Source organism: Anopheles ziemanni, chromosome 3 (genome assembly GCF_943734765.1).
Source record: "Anopheles ziemanni chromosome 3, idAnoZiCoDA_A2_x.2, whole genome shotgun sequence".
Taxonomy (NCBI): domain Eukaryota; kingdom Metazoa; phylum Arthropoda; class Insecta; order Diptera; family Culicidae; genus Anopheles; species Anopheles ziemanni.
Window position 1 is genome coordinate 84,060,167 of NC_080706.1, and position 16,910 is coordinate 84,077,076.

At 47.0% G+C, this 16,910-nt stretch overlaps 2 protein-coding genes across 2 annotated transcripts in view; one reads left to right on the forward strand and one right to left on the reverse strand.

The window, feature by feature from the left end:
- The window catches only part of LOC131289792 (E3 ubiquitin-protein ligase Smurf1), a 31,073-nt gene extending 28,425 nt beyond the window's left edge, over nucleotides 1-2,648 (forward strand). The window contains exons 8-14 of the mRNA XM_058319103.1: nucleotides 35-489; nucleotides 568-797; nucleotides 872-1,068; nucleotides 1,147-1,336; nucleotides 1,835-2,034; nucleotides 2,115-2,278; nucleotides 2,347-2,648. Of these exons, the coding sequence (XP_058175086.1) occupies nucleotides 35-489; nucleotides 568-797; nucleotides 872-1,068; nucleotides 1,147-1,336; nucleotides 1,835-2,034; nucleotides 2,115-2,278; nucleotides 2,347-2,631 (1,721 nt within the window). The 3' untranslated portion in view covers nucleotides 2,632-2,648. The remainder of the gene's footprint in view (nucleotides 1-34; nucleotides 490-567; nucleotides 798-871; nucleotides 1,069-1,146; nucleotides 1,337-1,834; nucleotides 2,035-2,114; nucleotides 2,279-2,346) is intronic.
- A 5,109-nt stretch (nucleotides 2,649-7,757) lies between these two features.
- LOC131289063 (uncharacterized) lies at nucleotides 7,758-16,667 on the reverse strand. Its single transcript, XM_058318261.1, has 4 exons — nucleotides 15,788-16,667; nucleotides 11,289-15,513; nucleotides 11,024-11,219; nucleotides 7,758-9,620 (listed from the first exon to the last, which is right to left on the reverse strand). Exons 1-4 carry the CDS (start codon nucleotides 16,098-16,100, stop codon nucleotides 8,862-8,864), a joined length of 5,493 nt encoding a protein of 1,830 aa, XP_058174244.1. The 5' UTR covers nucleotides 16,101-16,667; the 3' UTR covers nucleotides 7,758-8,861.
- Nucleotides 16,668-16,910: the final 243 nt, after the last annotated feature.

Here is a 16,910-nt window from a genome sequence, read left to right on the forward strand (position 1 = left end):
CAATACTAATGACATCCTTTCGTTTTGGTTACAGAAATTCGAACGACACAACAGGGCCAGGTCTATTTCTACCACATACCAACGAAGCAGTCCACCTGGCACGACCCACGGATACCGCGCGACTTCGACACGCAAAACCTTACGACGGAAACGCTCGGCCCACTGCCACACGGTTGGGAGCAGCGGCGAACTGCATCCGGGCGGGTGTACTTCGTCGATCACAACAACCGCACGACCCAGTTCACGGACCCGCGCCTAAACATGCACGTGCTGCAGATGCTCCGGCGGCAGAACAGTGCCGGTGTGTCGCCCTCGGTCACCAACAACAACAACAACACACCCGTCAACAACGCCGCCGGTCGGGGCTGTTCGATGGCTGCCCTATCCGGGGCGGGACCGCAAGTACCAAATGGTTCTTCGGCCGTTTCGAGCCGGCAAATCGTGATGGGAGTCGGTACGGACACCGCTCTCAGTGCTATTTCCAATGGAGTACGTAGCGTCAGTTGATTGTTGATTTCTTCTTGTACCGCTACTAACAGCTCTCTTCTTTCTCCCCATCTTGTGCAGGACACCACCGCGGTCACTCATTCACCGAGGGGTGGCGCAACGACTGTGGTTAACAACATTCCCGATCTACCGCAGGGCCTGATGGATAGTGCCGACCTTCTACCGAAGTATCGGCGCGATCTGGTTGGTAAAATAAGGGCCTTGCGGGCAGAGTTGCAGCTACTGCAGCCCCAGTCCGGCCACTGTCGATTGGAGGTGTCTCGAAATGAAATATTCGAAGAGAGCTATAGGTATGACGTGAAAAGTGCAACAGTGTTCATTTAAAACCTGCTCAACTAATCATTCTTTCCACATCCTCCGATAGACTGATCATGAAGATGCGTCCCAAAGATATGCGCAAACGGTTGATGGTGAAGTTCAAGGGCGAGGAAGGGCTGGACTATGGTGGTGTGGCCCGCGAGTGGTTGCATCTGTTGTCACGTGAAATGCTCAACCCACAGTACGGTCTGTTCCAGTACAGCCGGGATGACCATTACTTTTTGCAAATCAACCCCGATTCTGGTATGGCCATCGCACAATTACCGTTCATAAACGATGAAAGACGGAAATGTTAATCCAATTGTTTCCTTCCCCTTGCAGGCGTCAATCCGGAGCACCTGTCGTACTTTCACTTTGTTGGCCGCATCCTGGGCATCGCAGTGTTTCACAATCACGTGTTGGACGGTGGCTTCACGCTACCGTTCTACAAGCAGCTGCTGAACAAACCAATCACACTGTCCGATATCGAAGACGTCGATCCGGAGTTGCACCGTAGTTTGACGTGGATTCTGTAAGTAGTATTTCCTAACATCCTATGACAAACATTTTATTAGGCTTACATACGTTATCGTCGCTTTTTTTAAATTAAAATAATAGAAAAGGACTAATGTTTTCGTACACTACATTTTATGCAATTTTTGTGTAATGTTTTTTGTTAACAATATTGAAAAATCTGCGCCTTGATTTACAGTTCAATGAAATTGACAATACTCACCTCGATATTAGATATTAAAGTACAGAACAATAAAAAGGAAAATAGAATTGCTTGAAACCCATTTAATTAGAATGTTGTTTCCATAGAATGTTATTTCTTCATTAATTTGCAAAATTATTCAAATATTGTACGTTTAATGGTTTCTTTTCATTGTTTGTTGTCTAATGTATCGAATTCGTTGATGTATATAACATGTTTTAGAAACAATGACAACAAAGCACAGTAAATGTAATCTATGCCCTTGATTTAACCTTACATTCATAATGAAAAACTTCGTTTACTCGCATCTTATAGTGAGAACAACATATCGGGAGTGATCGACTCGACGTTCAGTGTGGAAAACAACAGCTTCGGCGTGCTGAAGGTGCACGAACTGAAACCGAACGGTGCCTCTATCTCGGTGACCGAGGATAACAAGCGGGAGTACGTGAAGCTGTACGTAAACTATCGGTTTATGCGCGGCATCGAACAACAGTTTTTAGCTCTCTCGAAAGGTATGTAAAAGGTGGTGTGGGAGGATTCGTGAAGTTTAAGTTGTTAACATGCGTTTCCGTTGCTTATCTTATCGTTCAAGGTTTCGGCGAATTGATCCTCAGCCATCTGCTCCGTCCGTTCGACGAGCGAGAGCTAGAGCTGGTGATCAGTGGCATCAGTCAGATCGATGTGACCGATTGGAAGGCAAACACGCGGTTGAAACAATGCACCGCCGACACACCGCAGATCGTATGGTTCTGGCAGGTTGGTATCGGTATTGGAATTTCTTGTCAGCTCGTGTGATTAATATACGTTTTTCAATCTACCTGCAGATCGTTGAGTCCTACTCGCCGGAGATGCGCGCTCAGCTACTACAGTTCGTGACCGGATCGTGCCGGGTGCCATTGCAAGGTTTCCGCGCCCTCCAGGGTTCGACGGGGGCGGTTGGACCGCGCCTTTTCACCATCCATCTGACGGCGGATGTTCCGATACAGAACCTACCGAAGGCGCATACCTGCTTCAACCGGCTTGACCTACCGATGTATGACTCCTACCAGCTAATGTACGACAAGTTGACGCAGGCCGTCGAGGAGACGTGCGGATTCGCCGTAGAGTAGAGTTTGACAACACCGGTGCGGTGCGTTGAGGGCAGTTTTTTGGTTCATGGATTTTTTTCCATTGCACCCCGCCATCACGAGGGAATCCATCCTTCGCGAAACGTGTCAATCGTTTTATGCTGGTGGATCTCCTCGTAGTTGAATTTAAAAAGTGGGAAAAAGGAAATTTTGAATAAGAACTAAAGGAAAAAGTAAGAACTAAGAATTTGTAAGAACGCAAGGAGCGATAAAAGATCAATTTGGTTTTCTGGGGAGAATCGATGCAGAAAAGCCAGAAAGCTTTCACTTGATACGGGTTAGTTCTTGTGAATGGTTTCCTTTATAAAATGTGTCTGTTTATTCCATCGATCGAATCGCATGGATAAACACATGGCATCAACTGTCTGGGGGGAGAGATGGGGATGAGTTTTGCTTTTCACTACGAGCACCCCGAAGAGTTATATGTCTCCAATTTATCTTTCAATGAAATGAATGCAGCGTGTGTGGTATGGCGCATCCCAGATCGAACGAAACGGATTGAATTGTTTTCCTTTCGGCAACAAGCGCGGGGAAAATAGCAAATCGATATCTCTCGGTTCGTATCTAAAGAAAGGAAAATTAATTTACCGTGCAGGTTGTGCCTCCCATATCTGTTAAACTAGCTTAGCTATTGGACAGCTGGGAACAACCACTGGGTTGGCGAAGCTTGGATTATTCTTTTTCCGCCCTCGTCGAGGCTAAAGACAGTTTTTTAAAGTTGCTATTTGATGCTAAGCCAAGCGATGCTTTCAATAATGCAACCAGGTTTGTTTTGTCTAAGTATTCATTTTGATCCCACAAATTCAAACAAACGTGGACTATTTTCTTTTCATATCTTTTGGACTCGACATTACTGTCTTCATCGAGTTGCCCAGGAGTTGCCTGTCTTTTAGGTTTGCTCTGCGTTTTTGCGGGATGTTTCGCGTTGGATCGGGTTTTATTTAAAAATACAAAACACAAAAAAAAAATCCAGAAAATACAATCTATTTGTTGCGGACTATGAACTGATAAAAGAGAATAAAAAAAATCGGAACTAAACATCAGCTAGTAATTCATCGCGAACTAAACTTGTTGCTAAACCAGCAAACCAAAATGTTGCATATGCAGGAAGCTTACGGAGGAGATTGTGAAACAGGAGAAGGAAAAACAGAAATCAACGAAAAACCTAACGTTCGGTTAGGGGGAGATTTTTTTTTCAATCGATAATATAACGAGTGATATAAACATTAAATATACTGCATAAATACTAGTGTTAAGTGTATAGAAAATATATAAAATCGAAATTTAGCGACAGAATGCTCTATGTATAGGAATAAAAAAAGGAAAACAAAACAGATATAAACGTCGTTTTTTACAGCAAACCCTTTGGTCAAAGAAATAAGGTGGAAAATAAAATGGTATTGAAATCGACCGAGTGATGATTTGGCCAGGCCGAGAAAGCAATAAGAGAGAGAGAGGGATTGGCATGGGCTTAATATGAAAGAAAATAAAGAAAAGGAACACGAACGCGTTGCGAAATGTTGTCCAATTATCCACTAGCCAAAATGGAGGAGAATTTTCTCGATCTAACACATTGCGCGGGTCGGTAGCCATTGGGCCAGCCATGGTTTTTAGTTTTGTTTTTCAACGACAATATAACGGAACAGACCCGCGTTACGGCCTGCGAACATAAAGTTACTCCTTCCGGATATCAAATGCATGAAGATGCATACAAACATATCGTGTTATCATCAATTGCGCTTTTACCGTACCGATAAGCGTGTTGTAAATTTGGTTTTTGATTTGCGTAAGCGAGGAACACAGTGAAAATGGCCCATCCGTAGCGACGACGAGGGAGCATAATACAAACAAAACGAAAAAAAAAGAGATTAGAAGTTTAACAACAAATCAAAATACAGTGGAAACGAAAAGCGAAACTCCAACAAAACTTATAGCAATGGAATACCTGTAATATATATAATATGTTAAAACGCAATAGTAGAATGATCGTGCAACGATGTTTGAACTGTTGATAAAATAGACAACAATAAAGCCGACACTAAAGAAATGCACAATAGAGGCCGAGGAAATATAAACGGAGCGGTTAGAAAATTGGCACCAATTGTCTTGCGCTTTGCAGTTCGTTTGCATTTCGTTTCCAAGAGCGCGTTCCTGTGTATAAAGATATAAAAATGTAGACGAACCATTTGATAATGTGTACTCGGCTAGGGTAGAAAACCGCGTATAAGTTTTGGTTTTTGGTTCGTGGATTTAGGACGAATCCTGCATACTAGAGACAACAGTATCGGTCGCTTCGAGTCTCTCGTTATGCTAGTTTGACTGTAGAGAAAATATACTACTCGTGGGGTACATGCTGTAATATATATATAGTCAGGGTCTTATTAGTTAGCGTACGGTATGTTATTTATTAATTCGAGTGCTTTAAAGAAACATTATCAGATCACCCCCTCCACCTGCAGACCACTCGTAGAAAGTACTGTAATCGGATCGCGTACTTCGCATTTAAAGTAAAGGAGCGTTTTTAGGCGAATCAATTGACTCGGAAGTAGTGGACGATTCGGTCAGCCCGTTTAGTGCTGAGAATAATAGACAAATCAAAGAATTTAATCAACAAACGAACGTCGAATGCCTACGGAGCAATTTCTAACGCTAACGTTGAATGTAGAATGTTTTTCTAAACGTCCCAAAACGCCTTTTTGTTACTATCCTAGTGTCAATAGTCTTTCGAATTCTGAAGCTCGGTAATCAAAAGTAGCAAACGGCAAAAAAAATAGCAAAACAAGCCAAACAGAAGATAACCGTCAAATAGATAGTGTTGTATTTCACAAAGTCTCCTGATCATAGAAAAATAATCGGTAGTACACCGAAAGTGTTAATAAAACTTCGTATTTGGGCCACTTGGTAGGGGCATTGTTGATCCCGTTTATATTAATTACTTCCAGGCGGAAAATAAATACAAAATTCGGTAGACCGGAATAAGAAAATTGTTTAGATAATAGTACGATTGGCACGAAGAAAAAGTCTGTTCAATGAGTCAAAATCCGTCGAATTCCCAATGCTGTTCAGTGAAACTTTTGGCTGCGGACCGACCTTTACCTAGGAAGCAAACGCGAAACACAACGCAGTTTGGGCAGTTGTGTAGGAAACCTTTACCTAATTAATGGAAAGTATAATATAGTTAATCAAATGTAGAACCAAGGGCCATGCTACGTGGTTTTAGATAGGTTAGGATTTGGAAACGCCCCGCAAATTGTGGCGGAACGGTTGCTTCCTGGCGCAACGGTGTTCATCTCAACCAGGGTAGGAAGAGATTATTATGCTGTGTATGTGTTTAGAAAGGCCGGCATTTGATGGTCCAAACCCAACAATACTTTCCCGAGAGAGGGGATAAGATCATATCATTTGTGTAACTTGAAGAAATTCAGATGGGGAAAAGAGTGACCTCAATCAAAGTCTTAGGGACCGTGTCAGATTAAGAAACATGACAATAGCGTGGGGGTCACGGCGGGGCGGCAGGGTGAGGGATGTATTATTTGTATAATAAAATTTGTTCAACTTCATTTCATTTAACGATGCGTGATAGTTGTTATGTATTTCGTGTGAAAGAAAATTCCAATAATTATCTTGAAATTGAGAATCGATGAACTTTTGAAGAGTTTCCGTGTATAAACTCTAGACACCCCATAAGGCGGTAATTTTGACCTCTAGGCAATTTCCGTTTTTAATATCTCGAAACGGGTAAATATTCGAAAAAAAAGTCTTATAAAAACCCAAAGCTCCTAGGAGAAAATCCGATTAGTTTTCTGTTCGACCAGTTCCGGTAATCCATTTGAATACGCCCGAACGCTCTAGACTTCGTCATTTTTTCTGACGTGAAGATTCTTCTGATCCGCAAACAGCGCTTTTTAGCATATCTCCCTGTAGAGAATAGAATAGATATGGATCAAAGCGTAAGTAGGAATTAATAAGTAATCACACTTCATCAAATACATATATTATGGGAAGGGTATCCAGAGAGCGTTGGATCATAAATAGAGAGCAAACATAGGTGAGAGAACTGCGGCATGTCCTTGTAGTGAGTAGCTGATACACGAAAAGGAGAAAACATACGAAATCGGGAGAACTGCGACACGCATACAGTAAGAGATCGAGAGAGCAAGGATCGGACCAAGAACGGCACGATCGGGCAGAAGGACTGGTCAGGAGTCAGTTTTTGGACGAACGTTAAGAGGAACGGATTGTGTGTCAAAAATAAAAGTACATATTGTATATTGGAATCATGGCTCGTAATTTCGGCGGTTACGACACTCCCCTTTGGCATTTTTGGGGTTTTCTATGTATCCCTTCACCACTCTGCTAGCTCGGGTCAGAAACGTTTTCATCTTTTATATTTTCCAAAGAAAACAATTAAACTACAAAATAGAGTGCGCTAGAAGGCAAATACGATATATGTAAATATGTTAAAAAAATTGTATAAACTTAACGAAAAATGACGCCATAAATTGGCTTCAACTATGGAAAATTAAAAAATCCACAACTTTTATGATTATTTGTGGCGGCATTTTTCATCATAAAAATGAATTTGTAAAAGAGCAGGCAAAAAGATAAGATTCCAGAGCAAAGCATTCTAGTGTTAACACACTAAGCGCTACGTCGGTCCTGTGGGTCAGACAGTGTTCTTTCCCGTAAGCCGGCGTCGGTCTGCTCGGACTGACAGTGCCCGTTAGGTAGACGGCGTTTTGACGAATCGCTGGCAGAACGGAAAGCAGTGCAATTTGCGCATAGCGCCAAACGTATTAACATACTTTTGAAGTTCGTACTTAAAACAACGGCGTGGGTTCGAATCCCAACCGAGACCGGACCCTCCCCTGTACGAGAGGACTGACTATCCACGTACAACAGGGAAACAAGTCTCGTAAGCCCTTAACGGGTAGGCATGACCAAGGGGTCGTTACGCCAAGAAGAAGAAGAACCTTAAACAACCTAGAGCAAGAGTAATACTTTGAATTACAAGAGAAACATTTTTGGGGCAAATATTCAAAAACACATGGAAATAAACACTCATATGCAGACAGCGTTCGCTAATATTCAATTCAGCTTTACTTATATTTCATTCGTTGAGACTACATTTGTAAGTGTTTAACTATATCGTAAGTTCCGTAATGCTCAGCAATGCAAACCTGCTGGGCTGATAGAATTTGTAGGTCGCGGGATTAATGGAGGGGGTGGGTGGTGGGTTCGATACATCGATACCTTTGTAAAAAATAAAAAGTACGGTTTTGCAGGATTTGTCCGCAGGCGGAAAGTTCTGTCCTACGCACTCTCAGATGAGACATTCCCACTTCTGGTTGTTTTTTTTACTGCCAAGCTTATGGATCTACTAACGCGCTTTTTTATTTATTCTAACTTTTTTCTTCGATTGCTTTCACTTCTCTCTCTCTCTCTCTCTCTCTCTCTCTCTCTCTTTCTCTCTGTATCCCTCATACGTTATCTGCTTATACACGTTTCTCCTTAATCTGTTTTTTTTTTCGATTGCAGTTGTTCGATTCGATTAAATATTACACTACATTAACACATTTAATACATCGACGAGTGAAAGTTGCTGGCGCAGCGCTGTACCAAGGTAGGACCGCAGCCATCCTTCGGCAATGAGTTTTGAATTTGATATAGCCACCTTCAGCATACTATTATAGGGGACAGTTACCAAAAAGTCAAGAACAAAAATCCTTCTTAGTTTCTTATTAGCATTCATTATAATTCTTCCCTTTCGGAGGAAAGAGCTTTCACATATGTTCTAACATAACGTCGTTAACTAAGCTGGATTAATTTGTCTCCCATTGCTGTGTACATGAGCAAAGAAAAAAGGAGTACGGATATGCACAGCGTGACGTAATACGACTTTTGGTTACGCCGCGGTTGGAGATTGTGTTTGAATTAAAAAACTGTGTTCGATATCAAAGAAAAGATGGTAAAATTAATTAAAAACTAATGCTATACCCTAGAATGAGCCATCGGTACATTTGAGTCAAACACTTGGCGACGGCATTATTGCCTCCGCATATTGCCTTGGTGCTGCCGCGTTTCTCTTGCCCTACGCGCAGCCAATTGCCTGGTTGTTGGTTCTCTCTGCTCGACAGTTCCGTTAATTGCTCCGTTTGCTCGGTTCGCTTGATGAAAGGCAGCTATGGTTCGTGCGGTCGGGGCGAATGGGATCAAACCGGTGGCGTACCATCGACGTACGTAGCGACGCCCGTGCTGAGGACGGTGGAAGGTGCAACCGTTCCGGTGGTGGCTGCCGTGGAGACGATCGATTCTATCGGGTTTACGCCGCCACCGCCGTTGCCGTTGACACGCTTCTTACTGCCAATGGTGATGAGAGCGGTTGAAACGGAGGGTGGTGTCTGTGGAGGTGGATGTTGGGTGTGGTGGTGGTGTTGATGGTAGGCATGGTGCGACGGTGGCGGTGTATGGAGGGACGGACCCCCGTGTCCAATGTTCGGCGGATGATGGGTGAAGAGATGCGGTGGCGGATGGGGATGGTGCAGCGGTGGGAGGACGCCGTGGGGTGACGTTGGCCGTTGCGTGGCGAGATGGGTAGGCAGCAGGTGGTGGTGGGGTTGTGGCATCGTCGGAGGATTTCGATAGCCGGGCAGCGGCGTCGGGACGGGGCCGGGCGGGACCGACATCGAGACGGGAGGAACTGGCAGTGGTATGGAAGAGGCCCCGGCCGGACCCATCGTATTCGCGCCAACGAGATGCATCGGTGGTGGGGGACCACCCATCGAGCCTGGTGGAAGGGGCAGCGGCAGAGCGATGCCGTGGAATCCTTCCCGGAAGTCGATCATTCTCACCACGGGAGGGTTGAGGCAACGTGGTTGTTGCAGCTCTGGGGGCGGTGAACCGGGTGGTGGAGGGGGCGCTGGTAAATTCGCAACCTCTGGATCCAGCTCTTCAGCCTCTTGCTCGAGCTCCTGGGGAAGAGATAAGAGCATAAAACAAATGTTTAGAAAAGTGATCGTATTAAGCTCTTTAACAAAATATCTTCCACATTCCAATTCCATTTTTGCTTCTGGAATAATGTTTAAACAATAAATACTTTCACCTCACGCTAACTGTCAAACGCTCGTTGAATCTCAAGCCGGATTTTCAAATTTTCTTCTCGCTTCTTTCTTTGCAAATTTATAAATGATTCCATCATCATCTTGATTTAGAAATTCTATACTAACTATAGATGATGATATAAATGTTTAAACTAGATTTGTACTAACGTATGTTATAGAAACATATTTTAAACTAATTCATAAAAGATAATGAACTCTCTGGTGGCATTAGAAATACGTAATACTATGTAGTTGGCCAATTGATGTGGTCAACCTATATCGACGATAGGCTTTTCCTGATAAAAATTCTCATCGTAATTTTTATGCTTGTTATGTTTTACATGTAAAATGTCCCTGACGAACTTTAACAATCATCTAAAGCTCGGGCCGATGGAATATTCGGCTCAACCGCAAGAGAAAAGTTTCTCTGTAACTTTAAGTTCCGCAAGCTCTACAAAGCAATCGAGGTGATTTCGTGGTAATTCAGTTGGTCGTATAAATTAACTGTGTTGATCTTCTATCTTCCTATCTTACTTGAAGAAAAGTTGCCTTATGATGCTTGAATTTGTTTAGTACTTTAAAGTTGATTTTAAGCGAATCATTACAGGCTATGCTACTTTGTGCCATTTATAAAGAAACATCGTTGTGAACTGTTTAGTATACAGTATGGTTAGCGAATTTAAAATAACATTTCGTACAGTGTTTGGTAAACGTAAATATGTTATATGTTCGATCAAAGATACTATCATTCATTATGAACTGTGTAAGACAAGATCTCCAGTCTCATCCATGGCTTCACATTTTCGAATGTCTTGAAACATCTGATCAGCATAATTTATCGACCATTGCATTTCGTTATTCACAGTACGGCAAACGAAGCGTAATCGCTAGTGTAATAGTGAATTATACTGGTCTCCCGTGTACCATCGATATTCGAGCGGAAGCGTAATATGTTTTTCATGGTGTTTCATAACCAAAATACTTTAAAAGTTGCAGCATTTTCTAAAAAATAAATAACTACAGCATTTAAAAAAAATTCAATTAAAGCACGATCGAATGAACTATTGGCTCGTTTGTTTGCGTTTTGACCAGATTATACATGCGTTTAATCTAACCGTTCCATTCATCACACGTACGGCACTAGATGGACACTGCTAGGACTGCACGATGTGATTTGATTTGCCAAAAATAAATTAATAATACTATTCAATTTTCCGACTGCATGACGGTAATCCTATTCGACCCGTAGTATAACACTTAGAATTCCCACTTACCGGCAGCTTCAGTCGGTCTATCAGACGTTTTTTGCCCGAAATCTTGAGCGTGCGTTGGCGGCGCAACTTTTTCCGCTGCTTCACGGCCTGCTGCTTGTTGGGTGATTTCTCCTTCGCCTCATCGGCGGAGCTGGACGAAACGTCGCCCGGTGCCTTACCGTCGGCGAAGAGGACTGTTTTCTTGACCGCATTTGCACTGGAATGGCACGATAAAAGGCGTATGATGTAGTGTTTTCAAATCGGTGTGGTTTCCCTATTTACTTACCTTCCCACAGCGTTTAGTTGTTTGGCGCCTTTGAGAATACTCTTCTCGTACGAGCGTCCGAGCGACGCGAGCAGATCCGCCTGCTTGATCGTCTCGAACTCTTCGTCCGACGAAGCACTACCACCACCTCCACCACCACTGCTTCCCCCAACGCTACCACCGCTACCTACACCTCCACCGAGCGCATCGACCGTCCCGCCCGAAGAGGTGACCGTTTTGGAGTTCAGCAATCGCTTCATCTCCAACTGCAGCCGTTCCTTCCGTTGCCGCTTGTCCAACCGTTTCTTTTCCCGCTCGGCACGAATCTTTTTCTTTAGCTCCAGCCGTCGGTCGTGCCGTTGCTGAAGCTCCTCGGCGGTGAGAATTTTCGGGGTCACGAGTGCAGACGATGTGGTTGAGTTTTGCATCGCAATGCCGATCGCTGCCGCTTCGGCCGGACTTGCGGTGCTTGTGCCGTTGACGGAACCATCCATGGAGTTGGTGGATGAGGTGAGGTTAGTCGAACCGGGTGCACCGTCGCCACCCGACGCAGCTAGCGGTGCGTTTGAGGGTACGATTTCTAGCACATTGCCAACCTGCTTCACTTGCGACTTGGAGTTAGCCCCATCGGCCCCGGTGCCGGTGGTCAATGGGACTGAGTTTGGTGGGGCGTACGGGAAACGATACATCTCTCCCGGAAGAGGTGGTCGATTATGCGTGACGAATGCCATCGGGTAGCCCTGGTACGGATGACTTCGGGGAGCCCACGATGGTGGAGGGCCACGGCCACTGCCCGGATAGTAAGGGGATGTGGCGGCGTTGGAGTTCGGTGGTAAACCTCGGGCACCATACGAACCGTACGGCGAGCCACCGTACTGCTCCTGACTTGCCGTGTAACCGGCCGGCGGATAGTTGACCGGATGATGGCCACGCTGGAGGTACATGTCATGGGAGGGAGGATACTCGCCGTACGGTGCATGTTGGTGGTGGTGGTGATGGTGTTGCTGCATATGTTGCCCATGCCCATGATGATGCTTTCCGCTCGACTTGCCACCACCATCCACCGTTCCATTCATACCGAGCACGATATTGATCCGATCGTCCAGCGAGATACGTTTCGGGGAGGACTCTTCGCCTCCTCCCTCGGACCCGGCGGTCGCCGCCCCTCCAGAGACGGTGGTCGGATCCAAGTGTTCAGTGGGATGCGGTCCGTAGTAGCCGGTAGCACCGTACCCGGCGAGCTTACGCTTCTGACTCTCCAGTTCCGCATCGCTGATCGTCGAGTCGGCCAGACTCTTCTTGTACCCGGTGACGGGCGAGTGGACGTTCGGTGAGGCACCCGTGCTCGTGATGATGTCGATCTGATTCTCCCCATGGAGCGTCATGGGTGGTGCGTCCTTGGGCGAGGGTGGACGACGGCCACCATATGGAGAGCGCGATCGGCCGCGCGCCGACCATTCGCGATCGACCGAGTAACGACGACGGGAACGACTCGCCGCAGTCCGCCGATTATCACCGCCTCGCGGACTCGGAGGACGACGCTGCGGTGGGCTAAGGCTGTGGTAGCGCGAGCGTGACCTCGACCGCGACTTCGACGTGGACCGTCGCGTTCGGTTGCGAGGGCTACGGGTTCGACGATGTGGACTACGGGAACCGCGCCGCTGAGCGGATCGTTCCTTGCGCTTATCTGGCGAAGATCGGTCTTTCCGCGAGGATCGCTTTTCACGATCACGCGACCTCCGCTTCGGACTGCTCGCTCCCGATGAGTGATGATCACCCGATCGTCGGTTGTGCGACTCCGATCGCTTGCGATCCTGACGGTCGCGGGAACGCTTTTGCCTCTGGCGGCTGGACTTACCGTCGGTCGAGCGGGATCGGTCTTTAGTTGACTTTTGATCCTGCTCGCTTGGCGGACGCTCAGTTCCCTCGGCTGGTGGAACGGTGCCTTCTTCCTCGTCCTGTCCGAGCAACGCCGATGCTCCACCGCCCGGTAACATCCTGGTTTTCGAAGGAAGCTTCAGTTTGATCGGTGTTTCCCGATCCAGCTCGAGCGGTTTGATGGAGGAGGCCAACGATTCAGTACTTTCGCTAGCCACAGAATCGTCGCGTATGCTGTAGATCTTGGTGGGAGTTTGCTGAGTCGGTGGGACGCTACCCGAGGGCGGTGTGGGTACCTTCGGCAGCAAGTACTCCGGTATGACCAACGTTGGACGGTGCGGTGGAGTTGCTGGCTCCTTCGCTTCGGAGTTATCGTGATCTGCTCCCGCAGCGGCGCTTTTACGGTTTTGCTTCGGCTGCTCATCCTCGGACTCTTCCGTGCTGCTTTGATCTTCCGAATCCGAAGAACTCGAACTTGAAGAGCTAGACGAACCGGACGAGCTCGATGAGTCCGAGCTCGAGTCGGAAGAGGACGAGCTAGAACTGCTGGACGAACTGGAGCGTTTCTTTTTTCCCTTAGCTCGACTGGACGCACGGTCTCGCTCGGTTGCATCGCCCGCGGAAGTTTGTGCAAGTGACTGCATGAAGCTTTTATACTCGTCCGCCAACTTCTCCGTAAACAGAGCTCCTCCCCCTCCACCTCGGCCTCCTTGTTGCACGGAAGGGGCATTTCGGTCGGTTCGCTTCAGCTTTTCCGCTTCGTCTAGCTTCGACTTGAACGATTTGAGCTGGTTCTGTACATTCAGCAGGTCGTCCAACGGAATGATCTCCTCGTGCATGCTGCGCGGCTTTAGGTGGGCCCGTTTGTCCTCGCCACTTAGCACAGGAACTGGTGCCCCCCCGTTCGGGACGTTTTCAGGAGGAGGTGTATCGGGTTTGTGGTTCGCCTTCGGAGTTCCCACACCTTCCACTACTGGTGATGGACCGTCAAGGGTTTGCTTGGGCGGGCTAGTGCTTAGCGTTTCCTCGTTCCCTTCCGTTTCCCAGTTTGCCGCGTAATCGTCCGTGTCAGGGGACTCGCTTCCGTCTCGCCCGGAACGGGCAACCTCTTCCGGGACCTCCTCATCTTCCTCGTCCTCTTCGCACGACTCCGGTTGTTCGGGTGAAGCGAGCAGTTCGGGGTCCAGCATCATCTGACCGCTAGAAAGATCGTCCAGGAAGGAGCAGCTAAATTTCGGTTTAATCGCAGGTCGACATGCCGCTTCCTTCTTTACCACTATGGGTTTGTCGTGTTCTAGTGGCGCCTGCTCCTCGTCCTCCTCCGTCAGAGGTTCTTTTTTAACGATGCTGCAATCTATTTTCACCTCACCGAGAATCGTCTTCTCCTCCGGACAATCGCGCTCGTCCACTTTCTCCAGTTTTATATGTCGCACGAGCAACTCTTCCTCTTCACATTCCCGCATCGGTGGTGTTCCTTCCATTTTGGCGTTGTTCACTTGCTTCCTATCTGGAGTTGTCTGCGAACGCTCCGTAGTATCGTCAGACTTCCGTTCAACATCACTGTTCACGTCCGATGAGTGTTCCCCGTCACTGCCATCGTACTCCTGCATGGCCGCAATGGCCGGCGTAATGGGCCGTACCTTTTTTACCGGTGATCGTTCCACACTGTGCTCCCGTTCGCTCGGTTCGGTCCAATCACGCCAGCTGATCGTTGGCAGTGTCTTGGTGTATCGCATCGAAGAGAGTGTTCCACCGGGTTTGCGCACGGGACCCGCCTTCTTCCAAAACGGTGAACCACGGCGGGACTGGTGGAAGTCCTGAAAGCGTCCCCGCTGATACTGATGGTAACCGCGACGGCCAGGAAAGTTGAAACCGCGCGTAAAATGTGGCGGTCCCGGATGCACCGGCCACTCTCGGGAACCCGCTCGCCGGGGATACGAATCACGCGCCGGACTACTGCTGCTGCGACGGTCTCGTCGCACACTTTCCTGCCGCCTACTGCGGCTACGGCTGTTGGAGCGAGAATCGCGTTCGCGATTTTGTGGCACGTCACGCTCTTCGTCGTTGATCTCTTCTTTCGAGTGAGATCGCCTACTTTTCGACTTTTTCTTCTTGGCTCCATCGCTCCTACGTTTGCTTTCCTTGTGGGGGTTCTTGCTCGCGCCGTCTTCCGTGGGTTGCTTTGACCGTGCGGGAGAAGTTTTACCCACCGATGTAGACTCTTTGGAGCGACTGCGCGATTTTCGCCGATGATTACTTCGATTACGGTGATGACGTTCCTTCCCGTTGTCCCGATCCTGGGAAGAGGTTCTTTTCTTTTCACTGTTCTTCGAAGACCCCTTAGGTTCTGTATCCGATTTATTGGGTTCTGAAATATACGAAAGGAAAGACAAACCAAAATGGTGTAATAATAAATGTAAATGTTTAAAGGTTGACTAGAATTCTTCATATGCCATTACACATAAAGCGACCATTTCGCTAGGAAATGGTTCACTCCTCATTCGCACTTGTGTTGCTTTTTTTGCAGTGTATATCAAGGCCTCAAACATGGCGTTTCAACACAGTATGGACGCTGGCACTCTTAAGACGGGTTTCGTTTACTCTTTTCCCGTTTCGTCGGATCATGCATTTTTTGTACTCACTTTCGTTCGACGATAACTCCTTTGACGACTGACGATGAGCTGTTGAATCATCTGATTTCTTTCCCCTTTTACCCCCTTCATCCTTGGATTTTCGCACACTTTTTTCCTTGTCTTTGCTGCGAACATCTGCCGGCCCAGTGTTGCTTGACGTATCTGCAAGTGCTGGTTTCGCCACCGCTGGCGGTGACATTTGGCGTTCCTCATGCTCACTTCCGGCCATCAGCGGCGAATGGAACTTGCTGAGCTGCTCGGGTAGTAAATCATCTGCCAACGGAAGCGGTGGTGTGCAGGAAGCTTCCCGTTCGGCATCCATTGTTTTTGCTCCGAGCGTTTGTTGGGAGATGCTATGATCTAAAAGACTCACTCCAAGCACTCGAGCTAGCTGCGCCCAAGTATCTTGAGCAGAGGAAATTTGCTTGTCTAGTTACGGCTACGATTCCATGAAGACGGCTGGCTTTCTGTCAATTTGTTCTGCTCCCAGGTAAACTCTATGCAGACTCTGCCTTTGCTGCAAATGCGGCGTTGCTGGTACCGAATGGTCGGACACTATTCCGCTCGATGACTAGGCTACGAGCAGCGTTTGTGGCCGACGATGAGTCGGCACGGCACGGCCAGCGCAAGCACCAGCAGAATCAATGCGGTTGCGGATGAAGTTTCGTTGCTATCTGCTTTCATCACCTTTCACCAGCTGCACCTGCAAATAATTACACTCACGAGCGGGCTCATTTGGCCTACCGTACGGTCGGTATACGGCACGGGAAATCGTCGTCAACCCACTTTGAGTCTGCAAAGATCAACCTTTTTTTCGCGCAGAGGCTCGACGGATAAAGCTTATGAACTCGCTAAATTGCCGCCCGTGCCTCAAAATCCGTCAACCCCTCTTTTGGTGTTTATGGTAGTGACAAGAGTTCTAGTGTTGGCAGAATCGGGATTCGGAAGATTCGAAGATTCGATCCCTTGACGGATTCTAAAGGATTGGACTCCATTTGATGGATTCGGATCAGACTAGGGATTCTAATCAGATTCGATTTGTTTGGTACTCGATTTGATTCGATTCTGACTTAATCCGAATCTATTTGAATTTGAAGATACTCAAGTCACACACGAGGTGAGCCGAATAAGT

Excerpts from the sequence above, each read along its gene's own strand:
- LOC131289063 (XM_058318261.1), bottom strand. The coding sequence starts at position 16,100 with ATGGATGCCGAACGGGAAGCTTCCTGCACACCACCGCTTCCGTTGGCA. Across the intron at positions 15,514-15,787 it reads GGAGTTATCGTCGAACGAAA|AACCCAATAAATCGGATACA; the intron begins GTGAGTACAAAA and ends CGTATATTTCAG. Across the intron at positions 9,621-11,023 it reads TAGACCGACTGAAGCTGCCG|GAGCTCGAGCAAGAGGCTGA; the intron begins GTAAGTGGGAAT and ends TCTCTTCCCCAG.